General features: G+C 42.3%; 2 protein-coding genes across 2 annotated transcripts in view; both read left to right on the top strand.

Annotated features, from left to right (window-relative positions):
* Ccdc14 (coiled-coil domain containing 14) overlaps positions 1 to 16,828 on the top strand; it is a 92,636-nt gene extending 75,808 nt beyond the window's left edge. The window contains exon 13 of the mRNA XM_074073306.1: positions 3,579 to 16,828. Coding sequence (XP_073929407.1) covers positions 3,579 to 3,642 — 64 coding nt within the window. The 3' untranslated portion in view covers positions 3,643 to 16,828. The remainder of the gene's footprint in view (positions 1 to 3,578) is intronic.
* The window catches only part of Mylk (myosin light chain kinase), a 257,786-nt gene that overhangs the window by 10,485 nt on the left and 228,748 nt on the right, over positions 1 to 18,553 (top strand). The window lies entirely within an intron of this gene.

The raw sequence follows: 18,553 nt of genomic DNA, 5'->3' as shown, positions 1-18,553 counted from the left end.
CGTTAGCTGTAGGGTTTTTGTAGCTGTCCTTGAACAGGTTGAGGAAATTCACTTCTATTCCTAGATTGCTTAGACTTTTTAAAAAATCTTGATTGGGTAATGATTTTTTAAGTACTTTTTTTTGATCTGTTGAGATGATCATATATTTTGTCTTCTTTTGTCTATGATTTGGCAAAGTTTTTTTTTTTATAAAGGGTCACTGTGGTATTGTGATATATAAGAAATATATATTGACCTTTACTCCCCAGTTCCTGGCATAGAGCTTCTAAAACCCTAGAAATTTCCTGAGTGGTAGAAGCAAGAGGTGTATCCTTGGTTATTCCTAGTAGGCCCTTTTCAACTGTACTTGAACCTTGCTGATGAGTGACACTTGTAGGGTCCCTACATAGTTTCTGAGTTGGATTAGTTGTCAGAGTCACCAACCATGTGAAAGTTAAAACTTTCAGCATGCTTCCTAAGCTTCAGGGAGAAAAGAGGGAGTGAAGATTCAGTTAATCACTGATGGCCAGTGATTTAATAAATCATTCTGATGTCACAGAACTTCAATGAAAAACCCTAAATGAAGGGATTTTGAGAGTTTCTGGGGTGGTATTCACATTGAGATACTGGCAAAGTGATGTGCCTGAAGAGAGCCCAGAAGCTCCAGGCCCCTTCTCACATGTGTTGTCCTGTGTATCTCATTCACTTGGCTGTTCCTGAGTTGTATTCTTGAACTTTTTTTCTTTATTCATTTATTCATATGTGCATACATTGTTTGGGCCATTTCTCCCCTTGCTCCCTGTCTCTCCCCGCCTACCCCACTCACTTCCAGGCAGAACCTATTCTGCCCTTTTCTCCAATTTTGTTGAAGAGAAGACATAAACAATAATAAGAAAGACAGCATTTTTGCTAGTTGAGATAAGGATAGCTATACAGAGAGATTCCTAGCATTGCTTCCATGCACAAGTGTATTATAACCCAATTTGATTCATATCTACCAGACCTCTTTACTACTTCCCAGTCACCTTCCCATATTGACCTCTGTTGTTTTAAGGTTATTGTATTAGTTCCTCTGCAATTGGGACATCAAACACTTTCAAGTTTTGGGTTTCCTACCTATCCCCATTCCTCCCGTATGTGTACTCCCGTTAGTGTGTGACCCAAGTCCAACAATATTACTGCCTTTGCCCTAGATCTAAAGTCCTCATGTGAGAGACAATATATGATTTTTGGTCTTCTGAGTCTGGCTAACCTCACTCAAGATGATGTTCTCCAGTTCCATCCATTTACTTGTGAATGATAAGATTTCATTCTTCTTCATGGCTGAGTAAAATTCCATTGTTTATAAATACCACATTTTCTTAATCCATTTGTCAGTAGTGGGGCATCTTGGCTATTTCCATAACTTGGCTATTGTGAATAGTGCTGCAATAAACATGGGTGTGCAGGTGCCTCTGGAGTAACCTGAGTCACATTCCTTTGGGTATACCCCTAAGACTGGGATTGCTGGATCATATGACAGATCTATGTTTAGATTTTTAAGAAGCCTTCATATTGTTTTCCAGAGTGGTTGCACTAGCTTGCATTCCCATCAGCAGTGTATGAGGGTTCCTTTTTCCCCACATCCTCCCCAACACCTGTTGGTGGATTCTTAGTGTGGTTTTGATTTGCATTGGCTTTATGGCTAGAGATAGTGAGCATTTTTTCATGTGTTTTTTGGCCATTTGAATTTCTTCTTTTGAAAATGTTCTGTTTAGTTCAGTTGCCCATTTCTTTATTGGTTCATTTATTTTGGGGGAGTTTAGTGTTTTGAGCTCCTTGTATATTCTGGTTATCAGTCCTTTGTCTTTACTTTTTTGGAGCTGGGAATTGACCCCAGGGCCTCACGCATGCTAGGTGAGGAATCTACCGCTGAGTTACATCCCAGCTCTGACCTGTATTTATAATAAACCTGTATTTATAATAAAGCATGTTCCTGAGTTCTGTAAGCTGTTCTAGCAAATTATTGAACCTGAAGAGAAGGTTTGTGGAACCCCTGACTTATAGCTGGTCAGTCATAAATATGAGTGACCCACCACTTGGGCATGACATCTGAGATGGGAATAGTCTTGTGAGACTGAGTTCTTAACTTGTAGGATCTGATGCTAGCACCAGTTAGTGTCGGAATTGAGTTGAAATTGTAAGATTCCCAGTTGGTGTCTGGAGTCCAAGAGACTTGGTTGGTGTGAGAGGAAAAAAACTTACACATTTGGTGTCAGATGTGTTGTGGGAGTGAACAAAAGTCATAGCAGCCATGTAGTAAATATTTTAGCCTTTGTGGACTGTCAGTTCTCACTCTGTTCAAACCTTACTCAACTCTCATAAATCTCTGTTCCACTCAATGACTCAACTCTGCCATTGTCATGTGACAGCCCTAGACAATACATAAATGAGTGGGTATGGCTGTCCCAGTAAACTTTACCTACAGAAATACACTACAGAGTACATTATGCCTTTGGGTCAGTTTGCCCAGTCATAGGTTTCTGATTCCTGCTTTTGTCTGTTGATATGCTGAATCACATTGATTTTCCAATGTTTGACCAGCCTTACATTCCAGGAATAAACTCTACTTGGTCATTATATATTATTAATCTTTTTATGTATTGCTGGATTCAGCTTGCTAACATTTGGTCAGGGTTTTTGGTGCCCAGTTTTTGAACCAGTTTTCTTTTATTTTTGTGGTGCTGGGGCTTGAACTCAGAGTCTACACCTTCACCCACTCCACCAGCTCTTTTTTGTGATGGGTTTTTTCAAGATAGGGTCTCGCAAACTGTTTGCTTAGGCTGGCTTTGGAACCGCGATCCTCCTAATCTCTGCCTCCTGAGTAGCTAGGATTATAGGTTAAATCAGTTTTCTTATAATATCTCTTGTCTGATTTTGGTGTTAGGGAAGTGGGACATTCATGATAGCTGGGAAGTGTTCCCTCCTATTTTCTAGAAGAGTTTGTATAGAATTATTATCCAACGAAGCCCTCTGAGCCTGAAGTTTTTAATTTTTTGTAGGATGGTTTAACAAATTAACTTCTTTAATAAATATAGGATTGTTCAGGTTACAGTTTGTGTCTTTTGAGTGATTTTTAAATTTCATATAAGAGGTAGAATGTTTATAAATGCTCATAATATTTGCCTATTATACTTTTAATGCCTTTGGGAATTCTAGTGATGTCTCCTTTTTCATTCATGATACTTAGTTTGTATCTTCTCTTTTGCTCTTGGTCAGTCTGGTAAAGGTTGTCAATTTTGTTAGTCCTTTCAAAAAACCCAGATGTTGGTGTCATTGATTTTGTTTCTATATTTTTCTGTTTTTAATTTCATTGGTTTCTTCTCTTTATTATTTCTTCTTTGTGCTTTGGGTATAATTTCTCTTCCTTTTCTAGTTTGCTAAAGTGGATGCCTAGGTCATTGACTTGAGGCTTTTCTTCTTTTCTGATAACCTCCAGGGTTCTCCTTTTCTGGGGCAAGGGGTTAGGAAGGGGGACATGGAGGTATAGAACTAGTTTTCCTGTCTCCAAGCATTTATTATGAAAGCTTTAGTAAAAATTCTGTGCCACATTCTTCCAGAGAGCTCCAAGACTTCTGCCTGGGGATCGGACGAGAGGGGAAGAGGAACAGAAGTCATACCTGAGCTATTTTCTTCGTGGGAAGCAGAGGCCTGGTCTTCCAGCAATAATGGTCTAGGACTATATTGCTCATCTTCTCCCAACATAGTCTATAGAATAAGTAAAGGGAGTTGGAGTTGCTATAGTTTGATGGATAAAAAGGATTTTATTCTAATAGTTTGGAGTAAGAGTGAACTTTTTTACAAAGAGACAGATGTATTTTTGACTTTGTAGGCTATACCAGCTTTATCACTATTCATCTGTGCCTCTGTAGCTTGAAAACAGCCATAGAGAATATGTGAATGTATGAGCATAGATACATTTCAATAAAACTTTATTTACAAAAAAAACCCCACAGGCTGGATTTTGCCCATGGGTCATAGTTTGCCTACTATTGCTTTAGTCTGTTAATATGGTGAATTACGTTGATTGATTTTTTTCACCTGTTGAGCAGGTGAGCTGCATTCTGGAGATAAATTTCACTTGGTTTAGAGCATTTGGTCCTGTCTTTGTTTCTCAGCTTGTGTTGTTACTGCTGTGAGCTTCTCAGGGCAGGGCCACAGTGGTACCATATAGCAAATGGCTAGTGAGCATTTGTGGCTGGATAGGAACAGCTGTGCCCACTGGTGGAACCTAGGCTGCAGTCCCTGCATGGGTCCCTTGGGGGCCTGCAGGAGATTGGGTTCTGTGGAAGAGTCAGGCTGAAGTGCTGTCACTGGAACTCCACACAGATTTTCATTTTGAGGACTATTTTGGAAATGAGACTCAATTTTGTCTGTGGGCTCTGCCTTCTAATTACTCTTCTTTTCCTGAGGGTTGTGGTTGGCACCATGGCTGCCAGGTGCAGGAGCTCAGGCCTCCTTGTGCCATCCCCATTACAGCGTTCTTAAACAGCTCAATCAGCTATTTTTTAGGGCTGAGGTCCCTTTTCACCAACGAGTTCTCTGTGTGTGTGAGGGGTGGAACAGGAAGGGCCATGCCCATCTGGCTTCTGACTGATCCTCATGTCTGTGGAGTGTGGACCAGATAGAGGCATGGTGACGCAGCTCACTAGACAGATTTTGTGCAAATACTTTGCATTGTCCTTCTCACTGATTGGGAGGGCTGCATATGGGTTGATGGGAAGGGTCTGGAGCTGACAGACCTGGGTTTAAATCCCACATGATATCTTATCAGATGGATGAATCTGGGCACATTATTTAACTACTCTGAACTTCAGTTCACTCACATATAAAATGGAGATGCTCACAACCTCCCAGCATTGTTAAGAGGGTTACATTAACACCACCTGTATCTACGGTCCCTTCCTGGGCTGGGCAAGGTGAGGGGGAATGGTGGACCAAGTCAAATTGAAAACCTATAGGGAAAATCCCTTAGACGACTAGTACCATAGTTTGGATCTCCAGTGTCCCCTGAAGGTTTATATGTTAAAGACTTAACCCCCAGAATGGTGATACTGGGAAGTGTGGAACTTTTAAAAGATGGGGGCTTATGGAAGATGTTTAGGTTCACTGTATGCATGCTTTGTAGGGGATTGTGGGACCCCCAGCCCCTTCCTCTTCCTCTTTTTTGTTTTGACCATGAAGTGAAAAGTTTTGCTCTACCATGGTTCTCACCATGATATACTGCCACAGGCCCAAAATTATAGGGCCAACCAATCATAGACTGGAACCTACAAAACTGTGTGTCCAAAATAAATCTTTTCTCTTTTTAAGTTGGTTATTTTAGATATTTTTTATAAAGAAGGAAAGTAACTAACACAACTAGGATTTGGGAAGAGCCAGGTGGTAACTTTCTTCCACCTTGTATATTTCTGGACTGAAGGGTGGGTAGGGATGATTTAAGGGCCAGGTCTCTGATTTTACTCTGGAGTAAAGAAGGGGTGACTTCTTGGCCTGGGTGATGCTTTGAGCCTTCTGTCTTCTGTTATTCATCCATGTTCTCTGGATGGGAACCTGGGCTGGCTCCAGTTCCAGTTTGATGGAACCAATTGTAAATTTGCCTAGGATTTGGTGGATCTAGGCCCCGAGGACCTGGCAACAAGACTAACTTTCTTATGACCACCCAGCAGTGGAGGAACGAGGAGTCATCTCCAACTGTCTTCGGAACGCCTCACCTCTTCATGTGTTCTGGAGTCTCTGCTTTCCTCTTGCTAAGATTCTAGGACCCTGCCTCTTCTGCAGAAAGTCAGTGAGTTAAGGACACTGCTGCTTCCAGGCCATCCAGCCCAACCCAGACCAAGGCCACCCTGCCCTCTGGATCAGTTGCACCATGGTTTTACTAGACAGTTCATAAAACTTGAGGATCTGGAATTAGATAAAGTTCCAATTTTGTAACTCTGAGATAATCTTGTATTATTGGACCATAAAACAGCATTAAAACACAGATCTCCTTGTAACAGTCCTGATTAAAATAATGTTAATTCTTTATTGCATAACTTGACCTATAAAATAGGCCAGAATCTGACCTACCAAATAAGATGTTCAGCATCACCATTGATGGTCTGTACATACATTTCATTTATGTAATGCTTTATCATTTACTGCTTTCAGACATTTTGTATTTAACTTTTGTCAATCCTGTGAGGTGGGGAGCAGATTATGAGAGGCCTATGAGAACTTGACATGAGCACAGTTGTGCTCAATAATCTACAGGCTGAGTTTGGCATGGCCCCAGCTGCAGAAGGGGGTGAAGGCAAAATGCAGCACAGCTGCTTTTCCTAAGTTGTTTATGTTCAGAGAAGTAGGAATGCAGGTTTCTCTTGTTACAATGTCACACCCCTCCTGAGAACTGTTGTTCCACCTCCTTCTTTACCACTGGATATGCAAGACTTGGTGAAGGAGCAGGTAAGGTTTTTTTTTGGGGGGGGGTTGATGGAAGGGTTTTTTTGATGGGGGATGGATTGATTGGTTGGCAACTTGCAAGGAGCCTGCCACAAAATGACACTGCTGCTGCCGAGTTATGCTAGAGATTATAGGAAACATGGGACAGTGCAAGTCTGAGCACCGAGACTTTAAAAGGGAGCATGGGACAGTGCAAGTCTGAGGGCCAAGACTTTAAAAGAGATTAAAGAAAATACAGGACAATGTGAGTCTAAGGAAAGAGGTTTTAAAGAATAGAAAAGAAGAAAGACTTTAGGAGTAAGGTTTTAAAAATAGAGAAAAGAAGTAAAAGAAGAGTTATTTAAAAAAGGAAGCGACGAGGCTGTTGTGCATCTCCATCCAAGTGCCCAGCACACCTGATCCCACCTTCGTGCATGTTTGTCTATTGTTTGTCATTTCTGCATCTCCAGTCACCCCAGTTAGGTCCATAGGAACAGAGCTTGAGAAAGTTCTCTACACTGTGATGTGGCTTGTGTTCCCATTTTACAGTTGATGGTCTGAGGCTTACAGAAATTAAAAGAAACTTATCCAAGATCTGATGGCCACAGTAAGGTCATGACTCAAAATAAGTAGAGGGTATAAAATAGTGGTCACTTGCTACTTCATCACTGTGTGACTTTGAACAAGTTTCTTTTGCTAGAAAGAAGGTATCTCACAAGGTGTTTGTGAGGGTTAAATAAGAGAATCCAACAAAGTGGATGGCCCAGTGCCTGGCACGTATTAAGCACTCATAAAATGTTTGGTATTATTATAATACTCTTTTTATTGTTCTGTAATTAAGGTGTACAATTTTATTCCACTATTATGAGTAGCACTGCTATAATTATCTTTGTCCAAATGGTTTATTTTCTCTGTTGTATCATTTCCTTGGGTTACATTCCAAGAAAAGCATTACTAGGTTAAAAGTATGATCCTCCGTTTTGCTTTTGTTCCATATTGCTAAATAACCCTTTTGTGGATGTTTCTTGTAGAACAGAATACTTCTAGATGTTTTAGAGAGGCCCAAGCAACTTGTGCCTAATGGGTTGTCCTGAGGTCTGTCTGGGTGCTGGGTGTGAGCAGGTGACATGAGGAGGAATCTGAGGAGGGGACAGCTGATGAAGCCTGGTATTTCCCACCCCAGACATTTCCAACAGGACTTTATTCAAATCACCTTTTCCAGGAGGCCTTTACTGGCCACCCTTTCTAAAATTCCAACCTTTTGATAGTTCATGTCCCCTCTCTTGGCTTTGTTGGGTTTTTTTTTTCGTTTTGTTTTGTTTTTTGTCTTGTACTCAGCTCCTATCCAACATGGTTTTATTTTACTTGTCTCACTTTTTAATCTCTTTTCTCCACTAAATGGTGAACTCCTTGAGGGCAAAGATTTTTATCCAACACTAAAGTAGTTTTGCCTTTCACAGAGTAGCACTCAATGTGTATTTGTTGAATATTGAATGAATGAAGGTATTATAAACTTGGTAAGTGGAGTAAAAATTTTAAAAGAGGTGTTATAGGGCTGGTGGAGTGGCTCAAGCGGTATTCAAACTCTAGTATTGCCAAAAAAAAATAAGAGGTGTAGTAGTTGTTGATTTTGAGGGATGTCACTCTTTGTTGTCTCCAGCCCCCGTTCTAGACTGGCGAGGAAGTAGCCCCTGCTTCTGTAGGGATTGTTCCAGTTCTTCAGTGCTGGTAACAAAATATTCCTCCATGTAGTGGCATGATTTTATTATACTCAGGGGTTCTGTGGGTCAGGAATTTGACATGGACATGGCAGGGATGACTTGTGAAGACCCAGATGCCTAGGGTGACTCAAATAGCTGCAGGCTAGAATCAGTGGAGGCTTCTTATTCACCACCCTTTGGTGCCTGGACTGAAATGACTCTTGAAGGCTGAGCTGAGCTGGGACACAGCCAGAGTACCTACATGTGGCTTCTCTATGTGGCCTGGGCTTTCTCACAGTATGGTGAGGTTTCTAGAAGGAGTGTTCCAACAGGACCATTTGGAGAGGGGAATTCAGTGAGAACCAGGTAGAGGCTGTCTGATCTTTTATAACCTAGCTTCAGAAATCACACAGGCTGGAAGCCAGTGGCTCATGCCTACAATCTTAGCTACTTAAGAGGCTGAGATGGGGAGGATCATGGTTCCAGGCCAGCCCAGGCAAAAAGTTCACAAAACCCTATCTAAACAGAAAAATCTGGGCATGGTGGCACACAATTGTCATCCCAGCTATTGCAGGAAGTATAAAATAGGAGGATCATGGTCCAGGCCAGCCTAGGCATAAAGGAAAACTCTATGTCCAAAATAACTGAACAAAAACTGCTATAAGTGTGGCTAAACAGTAGAGCACTTGCATAGCAAATGCAAATCCATGAGTTCAATCCCCAGGAGGGGGAAAGAAAAGGGTCACATGGCACTTCTGTCAATTTCTATTGGTCAAAGTATTTTTCAGCCTGCTCACATTCAAAGAGGGGACACAGTCCCTTACCTATATGTATTAAAACTGCCACAGGGGTCTTACCACGTCCTCACCAGTGTCAATCTGCAGAGATACCTGGGGTGAAATCTGTCACCTTCCAACCAGGGCTTAATGGTGAGCTGTGTCTATTCTCCTACATCCCTCTTCACTAACTGAGCTTCTTCAGAGCAGAGTCTGGCATGTTTATGTGTTTTGAAGAACCTTCTAGATTATCTGTCACATAATGAATACTTAGCAAGCATGCAAACCAGTTGCAGAGTGCATGAACAATGGAGTAGGTGTTTTCTGTGATTAACTTAGCACTGTGAGTATCTATAGGAGGACTTGAAACTCCTGTCACAAAGAGGTATGTGGTAAATGCCAGACATAAATGGGCGAACACATGAAATGACCAAAGAGAGCTTGGACAGAGCATATGAATACATGCCTTCTGCATGGATTGTCAAACCAATGGCAGACATTCAGGTCTTTCAACATCTCCATGTCCACAACATTTTCCCTTCCAGTAGTACTAACCAACATGAGTGTTTACCATGGGAGCAGCTCTTCAAATGCACAAACTCACTTGCTCCTTGTGATGACCTCATGAGGTGACGCTATTGTAGTTTGGATCTTGTGTTCTCCGAAGACTCACCTGTCTGCCAAGAACAAGGCTTGGTCCCCAGCTTGGCACTGTGGGGGGGTGGTGGCAGAGCAGCACCAAGGTGGTAGTAACAATTGGTGGCAGAGCTGTGTCTAGGTGGGACCAGTAGGTAGTGTTCTGATCATTGAGCATGTGGCCTTGAGGGGGATAGTGAGACCCCAGTCCTTTCTTCTTTTTCCTTTTTGCTTTAACCGTAAAGTGAGCAGTTTTCCTCTACCATGGTTCCCACCATGATGTGCTGCCACAGGCCCAAAGCAATGGAGCCAATCCATCAGGGACTAAGCCTCTAAAACTGTGAGCCAAAGTAAACATTGTTCCTTTATAAATTGATTGTCTCAGGTGTTTATTATAGTAATGGAAAGCTGACTAACACAGTTGAGCTCTGTTAGTACCCCTGTGTTGCAAATAGGGAATTAAAGGGAGAGGGATGTCAGGAGATTGGCATGGGTACATGGCTAGAAGCAATGGTGCCAAGGTGGGAACCTAGCAGTCTCACTCCAGAACTTATTGTGGTAGACCTCAGAGCCTGGACAACTTGTGTTTTATAGCACTCTTCTTTCACATTTAGAGCAGGAAGGAGGATTTCCTTCATGATCTTGACATAAAAACACAGGGTCCAAGCAGGTTTCAACTAAGTGTAGCCTCCTGTACATCTCGCCTAGCATTAGTTTGGCTAAAATGCTCTTAATTTCAGAAGAGGAGGCATCTAGAGTGAACCTCTGTGTTTCCTGACCAATTTAGACAGTTTTGGGGCATAGCTTCAAGGAAGGAGTGCTCTGGGAGTGGATATTTTTACAGTCTGTGGCAGGATGACAGAGCCTTGGGCTCAAGCACAAGAAATAGCCTCAGACAGTGATTTTTTCAGTGCCATAAATTTAAGCAGCTGGAATTCTTTTCCATTCTATGCAACCTCCCTCCAGAAGTCAAGTTTTTTGCCTTTTATTGGGAAATCTGCATTTCATTGTATAGATAGAACACTATGTCCTTGGCTCCAGATCCTCCCAAGAAGCTCAGTCTTTATTTTGCTGCAAGTTCTGGGTGTCACAAGGGCTCAAATACCATCAAGTCTGTTTCAAGCATGAGAGGCTGGAGACATAGCAATGTCTCAGTCAAAGAATGCGAGAGACAAACTGTCCCCATTTCATTACCACAGAGGCCTCGTAGATAAGAACGTGGGGAACACTACTATTGAGGGGAAGAAAGTGATGCAGGTGCTCAGCTGCCTGCCTTCCCCCATGCCTCTGAACTGGAGCCCTGTGCTGGGCCTGGGGGACATGAAGGTTGCTCTGCCACCTGAGGTGGAAGTGCAGAGCTGGAGGAGGGACATCTTAACCATCGTTCTTGAGAATAGTTTTCTTCAGAGAGCATGTGCTGAGCTCAGTGATGTGCATTGCTCACAACATCGCGGGAATTTTAGTTTCAGACTCATGCTTAAGGGCTGGAGGAGTGGCTCAGCAAGCGGGAGGCCCTGAGTTCAAACCCCAGTACCACCAAAAACAACAACAAAATAAAGTCCCATCAGAATCACACTTAACTCAGTGAAATTCCTTTATTTGGAGGGGGAAGGTTTTTTTTCTAATTATGTCTGAAAATGTTGAAGAACTATTACTGAAAAGTATATATGGGGTGGAGGTTTGACTCAAGTGATGGAGTGCCTGCCTAGCAAGTGCAAAGCCCTGAGTTCAAACCCCGGGACCACCACCAAAAAAAAAAAAAAGATTAAAAATTTATATATGGGCCAAGAGCAGTGGCTCATGCCTGTAACTTCAGCTACTCAAGAGGCAGATATTGGGAAGATGGAAGTTTGAGGCCTATGGGGTGGGGGGAGTTCATGAGACTCCATTTCAACCAATAAGCTAAGCATGTTGGAGCACCTTTGTAATGCCAGCTACGAGGGAGGCTTTGGTAGAAGGATCATGGTCTAAGGCTAGCCTGAGGGGAAAAAAAGGAGACCCTACCTGAAAAATAACTAAAGCAAAAATGGTTGGGGACATGGCTCAAGTGGTAGAGAGCCTGCTTAAGCAAGTGCACGGCCCCAAGTTCAAAACCCAGTACTGCCAAAAAATTTTTTTCATGCATGTGTAGAAAATTATTGCTTCTACTACCTCAGGGAAATTTGATGCCCACACCTTGCCAAAACCATATGATAGCATTAACCATTTTTCATTCTAAATGGTATACCATTTTTAATGGGTACTGCCTAGCAAGGTTGGGCACATCTCCTTGTTTATTAGCTATTTGTGAGTTGTCTGTTCTTGTCCTTGGCTCATTTTTCTATTCAACTACTTGTTCTTTTTCTTCTTAAGTATAGAAGTTCTTCTATGTCAGTGGTATTTGAACAGCCCTTTAAAAACTTGGGTTGTGACCCAAGCTTCATCTTTTGGACACAGAATAGATTTTGGAAATGGATGACATGTGACACAGTTGACTCAGGCTGAATCAACTGCAACAATGTTATTTGAGTAACCATGAAAAGGATTTAAGTCTGTCCTGGACTTGGAGTCTGATATAATCTGGAAGAAACTGTGTTGGAGGTGTGACTGGGATGAATAATTGACTGAGTAGTTGAAAAGCTGTCAAAGACGTCCTGGATGTGAACTTTAAACATTTTAACTTAAACCCACAAAGCTCTGTGGTGTCTGGACTGTGGGACAGTGCCTGTTTTTTTTTTTTTTTTTTTATCTGTGGGTCTGCAGTTGGGACTGTGTCTGTCAGGCATCCTCTTCACTTTCCAGTGTGAGTCTCAGTAGTGCAGAATGAAGCATGGGCACTTTGAAAGCCACTGGAATGCAAAACTTCTAGTTTTCATCATTTTTCTCTCACACTTTTTTAAAGTTATCCTATTCAAACCCAACTCAGCAGTAATTTTTTAACAATTCGACTTTATCGTTTAATTTTCCCAAAAGCAAATCTTTAATATTCATATTTAATCACTTTCTGTAATACTTAGATTACATGTAAATTTAGCTATACAATTTCAATAGTAAATACTATTGGCTTGACTAATAAACATTTCTTGAAAGAACACATACTAGCAGCTAGTGAGTACATGGAACAATGCCATCGCCGAAATGCAAATCACTAGCCATCACATCACTAGCCATCACTGAAATGCACATACTAGTGGCCACGGAGTACATGAAACAGTGCCATCACTGAAATGCAAATCACTGGCAAATCACATCAGTAGCCATCACTGAAATGTAAATCAAAACCACTACAAACTTTCATTTCACCCCAGTTAGCATGGTTGTTAGCAAAAGACTAAAGAGCCAGGTGGTGGTGGCTCACACCTGTAATCGTGGCTACTCAGGAGGTAGAGATCAGGAGGATCCAGGTTTGAAGCCAGCTTGAGCCAATAGTTCACGAGATCCTATCTTGAAAAAACCCATCACAAAAAAAAAGGGCTGGCAAAGTGGCTCAAGTTGTAAGAGTGCCTGTCCAGCAAGTGTGAGGCCCCGAGTTCAAACCCCAGTGCCACCAAAAAAAAAAAAAAAAAAAAGCCAACTAAACAAGTGCTGGTAAGGATGCAGGAAGGGGGCTGTCCACTGTTGGTGGGAATGTAAATTGTACAGCAATTATGGAAAACAGCATGGAAGTTCTTCAAAGAATGAAAAATAAAACTGCCATATGTTCTAGCAGTCCCACTATTGGGTATATATCCAAAGGAAATGAAATTATTGTATCTAGACACCTGCACTCCCATGTTTATGGTGGCACTGTTCACAATAACTGAGCTACAGAGTCAATCAAGGTGTCCATCAGCTGATGAATGCAGAAAGAAAATGTGGAGTACACACAATGGAGTATTACTCAGTGATAAAAAGGATGAAATCCTGTCATCTTCAAAAACACAAACAACACAATGGAACTAGAAGACATCATATTGAGTGAAATAAGCCAAACACAGAAATATCGCTCATGTTCCCAGTCGTGTGCAGGGCAACTGCAGTCTTCAATGATGTACGATATGTCTAAAATAACTAGATGCTCTCCAAGGTTCCTAGCACATAGTTGTGACAAATGTTTGAGATGTTCATGATAATCACCTTGATTTGATCATTAAACATTGCATACATGCATCAAGTCACTGTGCTGTAATCCCATAAATATGTATAAATATTATGTGTCAGGTGTTTTTTGGTGGTACTTTTTTTGGTGGAACTCGGGGTCTTGTACTTGCTAATCAGGTGCTCTACCACTTGAGCCACACCCAAGCCTTTTTTCTTTGCTTCAGTAATTTTTTTAGATAGAGTCTTGTGCTTTTTGCCTAGGGCTTGCCTCAGACTGTGATTTTCCCAATCTCTGCCTCCCGAGTACTAGAGATTACAGGAGTGTGTCACCACATCCAGCCCTTACCTGTCAGTTTTTTTAAAAATTGTAGAGACCCATAAACTATGTCAAACCAGCTTCAGACTTTGAACTAAGTGCCTATTTAAACTTATGTGAGTACATTTAAGTGGAAACATAAATAACTTTGCATCAATAAGAGAAAACAATTTACTCAATAAAGAGGAGGGCTTCTTCCTTAGCTAACATTTATTGGGTGACTGTTGTGTGCCAGGTGCACTGAGTGCTTTGCCTGCATTATTCCACATGTTTCTAGGCACGTTTAATTCTTACAGCATCCTGTGTGGTGCAGGCGTGTTATCTCCATTTTATAGATGGGAAAATCACAGGAGAGAGAAGTTTTATAGGTTACTCCAAACACCTAGGTAGTGAATGGCAGAGAGAGGATTTGATGCAGAGGCTCCAGTCTAAACCGCCACAGAAACAGTCCCAGAGGAAAAGCCGGAAGGGATGGATACAAAGTCTGCATGCACGTAAACAACTAGTTATAGGGATTCTGAGCGCTAGGGTGGGAAAGGTCAGCACTGCATTTTGATTGGTAAAAGAGTTATGCCCTTTGACCCTTCGATTGAATGTGTGGGCAGTGTAAGGAGACACAGTGCACATTGGCCAGTCTGAATTCAACCAGAATTTCTAATAATTATGTTAATAAGCCTATCAGAAAAAAGGTGAATTAGAGGTTGTATTAGTTTTGTCTGAAGACCTGTATCAAATACCTGAAGGTTTGGGGAGAGGCAAACCTGAGCTTTACATAAAGGAAGGACACAGAAATTAGGCAAGGCAGGAGCCTACACCTCAGCCACATGTCTTTAATTAACCTACACCTGTATGGCCTAGAAACTATTTTGCATTCTGGGGACCCAGATGAATACTACAAAGTCCTCAAAGAACACCTAGAGGTGAATGGGACATAAGAAAGCTGCTCTGAGAGTTCAAAGCCAGCCAGGCAGAGGGTACTCCAAGAGGCCCTCCTGTAAGACAGGCCAAACAGATACAGGTAGGGATGGTTGAGGAGATTGAGTAGCGAGGAGTAGCTCTAGGGAGATGAGCAGGTGCACCAGGGAGAAAGGTGTGTGGATCACAAGGGGTGCAAGAAGATGTGGCCTTATGAGACGGGCAATTTGGGTAAGGGCTACATCACACCACTCTGGAGGCCTGGGGTTTCATTCTGCAGACCGTAGAGGACCATAGCGAAGTGACACAGCCAGATTTGCTTTTTGGGAAGATCACTTGGTTGAAGTGGAGAATGACTCAGGGACAGGATGTCAGTGGATTAGGATGTGGTAGGAGGATTAATTAGGTTGTTGGAGTAAATCAAGTGCTCAAAATGCTTGTAGAGGTAAGTGTTGAAGAGGCAAGGACCAGATTGGAGGTAGGGTATAAGTAACATCATCTTTGTGCAACAGGAGAACTGGATTCAAGCCAGGAGGAAGGGCTTAGTGGCAGCTTTGCTGCTGATTAGCTGAGGGCTCTGTCTCTTTGAGTCCTATTAAAATGGGAATGCCCAGCCTATGACCTAGGACCAAGTGAGGCCATGTATGTAAAGACATTAGGAAGTCATCTGAAGCCAGCTTGGCTCGAGGAGATGTTTTAGTGTGGTGAGGAGAAGCCATAGGTATGAAATGAGGCCTGTGGCTCTCACAGACTGCCCAGGGAATTACCTAAGAGACAAAAGCAATGGATGAAAGGTTGGAGTCCACTTACATTTCTGGAGAAAAAGTTCCAATTTTCCTTTTCTTAGCACTTTGAGCCTCTCCCATTCTGAAGCTCTCTCAATTCTCCCAACTTACATTTTACATTTTCCTGCCTACTATACCATCTTCAGGGCCAAAGCCAACACCACAGGATCTGGGCACCACTGCAAGTGATAAAAATACACTTGTCAAGCAGACAGCCTTGCAACAGCAGCAAGAAACTTCCAAGCTTCAGGGCACTTGAAGGACCCAGAACCCAACACCAGTGGGCACCCAAAAGTCCTTGATCCTCTGTCTGCCATATGTTGCAGTTGAGTATCATAGGGACTAAGGTCACAAAAGCACAAATGCAAATGCTGAACTGGACAGGAAAAGGAAACATATAAGCCCAGGATAGGCTGGCCTTGCTCCCAGGTTGAAAGCTCAGGGCCATTGCCCATGACACACAAACTTCTTTATGCCAAAGAACAAGTGTCCTTAGATCACAGTAATAGAAACTATGGGTTTGGGAGTCATAGCTGAAGTCAAGCTCCAGCCTATGTGACTATGGGAAGTCACCTAACTTCTCTGAACCTATCTCCTCTATTGAAAAATTAGGGGCTGGCAGAGTGGCTCAAGCGGTGGAGTGCCTGCCAAGCAACTGTAAGGCCCTGAGGTCAAACCCCAGTAGCACCAAGGGAAAAAATAAGAAAGAAAAGAAAAAAATGAGGATAACCTTGCCTACTTTGCATGACTAAAGATTAAATGCACATATAAAATGAATTTTAAAACAAGACCCCACTAAATAAGAGTTATCAATAGGTGTGTTCAATAAACAGTTGAATGGGTAGTTTAGCTCAGTGGAAAACTGGCTCTGTCAGGGTAGATCTGGCAACAGCAGAAACAAAAACAAGTAAACAAACAAAATAACCCCTCTACCGGAATGGTTACTACTGTAGTTGATGTGTCCTATTCAGCCAGGTGACCAGAAGAGAGCAGTTCTGGGAAGCAACCAGGGAAGACATGATTGAGCCAAGTGGTCTGCTACAGAGGATTGTGTTCTGGTTGGAAGCCAACTTCCTCTTTCTGTGCTCACAGGCAAGGAAGAGCCCCTTACTCAGGAAAGGGGAAAGAAAGCTACTTAAGTCTGGTAGGCCACGCACAGGAAATCAATGTGAGTCAATGCCCTATATAGCTATCCTTATCTCAACCAGCAAAACCCCTTGTTCCTTCCTATTATTGCTTATACTCTCTCTACAACAAGATTAGAGATAAGGGCAAAATAGTTTCTGCTGGGTATTGAGGGGGGGAGCGGGAGGGGGTGGAGTGGGTGGTAAGAGAGGGGGTGGGGGCAGGGGGGAGAAATGAACCAAGCCTTGTATGCACATATGAATAATAAAAGAAAAATGAAAAAAAAAAAAGTCTGGTAGGTTCTCGATTTATTAGTTCCAAACTAGGTTATAGCCCTCTATTTGTCCCATAACTGATGAGGACATCACAAATGCTGCAGACTCATCTGCCCAGACCCTGATGTGCTGAGTTCTGCTCGGAAAAGAGTGGACTTGTAATTGTGAGATGCAACAAATGGCAATATTAGCTGTTTCCATCCCACTCTCTCTACCTGGAATTTCCACATTGGAATGAACGAGGATGATTATACTAGTCTTAAATGTTTGTCAAAGTTCCCTGATCTAGTTGACTTGATCAGCAAGTAGCTTAGGTGTAAAAGGAGAAGGCCCAAATCTCCAGAGAGCAGGATCGGGGTTGGTGCAATTGCCTTGAGGAGCAGCCACCTTTAGTGAGATGCAGAGGCTTTTCTGGCTCCAGTTAGAAATGATTGGCACTCAAAATGATCCCCTTCTCCTTTTTAAAAAATTTTATTTTGAGGATGAGGACCAGTTGCTCATTTGGTTTGTTTTGAAAACTTCTTCAGCTCTAAACTCCTATCTCTGATGCACAAAGAGAGAGAGAGAGAGACAGAGACAGAGATGGGGGGGCAGAGGTAATGGCTTCAGACACACAGTGGAGTTACACAAACCCACTTCCCTTATAGAAAATGATGCTGTATTTCCATATAAATTATGCACACTCTCCCCACATTCTTTAAGTCTTCTCTAGGTGACTTATAATACCTAGGACAATGCAAATGCTGTGTAAATAGTTGTTATATTGTATTGCCTAGAGAATAATGACAAGAAGAAAAAGTCTGTACACGTTCAGTACAGAGGCAGTTTTCAAGTATTTCTGATCCATGCTTGGTTGAATCCGCGGATGTGGAACCTATGGATACAGAGGGCTAACTGTACCATCTATGTGGGTTGTAAGAGAATTGCAAAATATCCTAACTTTGTCCCTATTTAGCAGACGAGACAGAGACTCCTGTGACAGAGAGGGCACCATGGGGCTTGACCCAGATGTGGTATGTGAAAGTAACCTAGATCACTGTCTAAATGTGACTGGAGGCTGCAGGCTGGGTGTAACCTGGGAGGTTTTGTGGAAGCAAAGAGGGAAAGTGCCTTCTGAGAGAGGTCTCCCGGGAGAATATGAGATTAGTTGAGGTTCAGCGAATTCCTTTGTTGCTAACTCAAGAAGCATATTTGGAGGGATAAGCCCCTCACATAGATCAGAGCATCCCAGCCTTGTTGCCATAGTAACCGCTTAAACAGAGGCTCAAAAATCAGAAAACACTACACCGTCAGAGCCACGGTTGTCCACAGATGACCCTGCTATTGTGTGCTATGGAGAAGCAGGGTAGGGGATTTAAATAACTCCCTTCCTTTCTGTCTCTGGTGTGGGGCCTTTGCATTTGGTTTTCTCCCTGCACTGATGTGGCCTTTGGAAAAGGAACCACAAAAGGTACTACTTGTTATTTAAAGAGGCATCTTTCTTTGTCAGGTAGGCCCTTTCTTTCATGGGTATACTGTTAACCTGCCA

The sequence above is a fragment of the Castor canadensis genome, chromosome 5 (genome assembly GCF_047511655.1).
Source record: "Castor canadensis chromosome 5, mCasCan1.hap1v2, whole genome shotgun sequence".
In the NCBI taxonomy this organism is placed as follows: Eukaryota; Metazoa; Chordata; class Mammalia; order Rodentia; family Castoridae; genus Castor; species Castor canadensis.
Note: the sequence above shows the minus strand (reverse complement) of the source record. Positions and strands in the feature narration are given on the sequence as shown.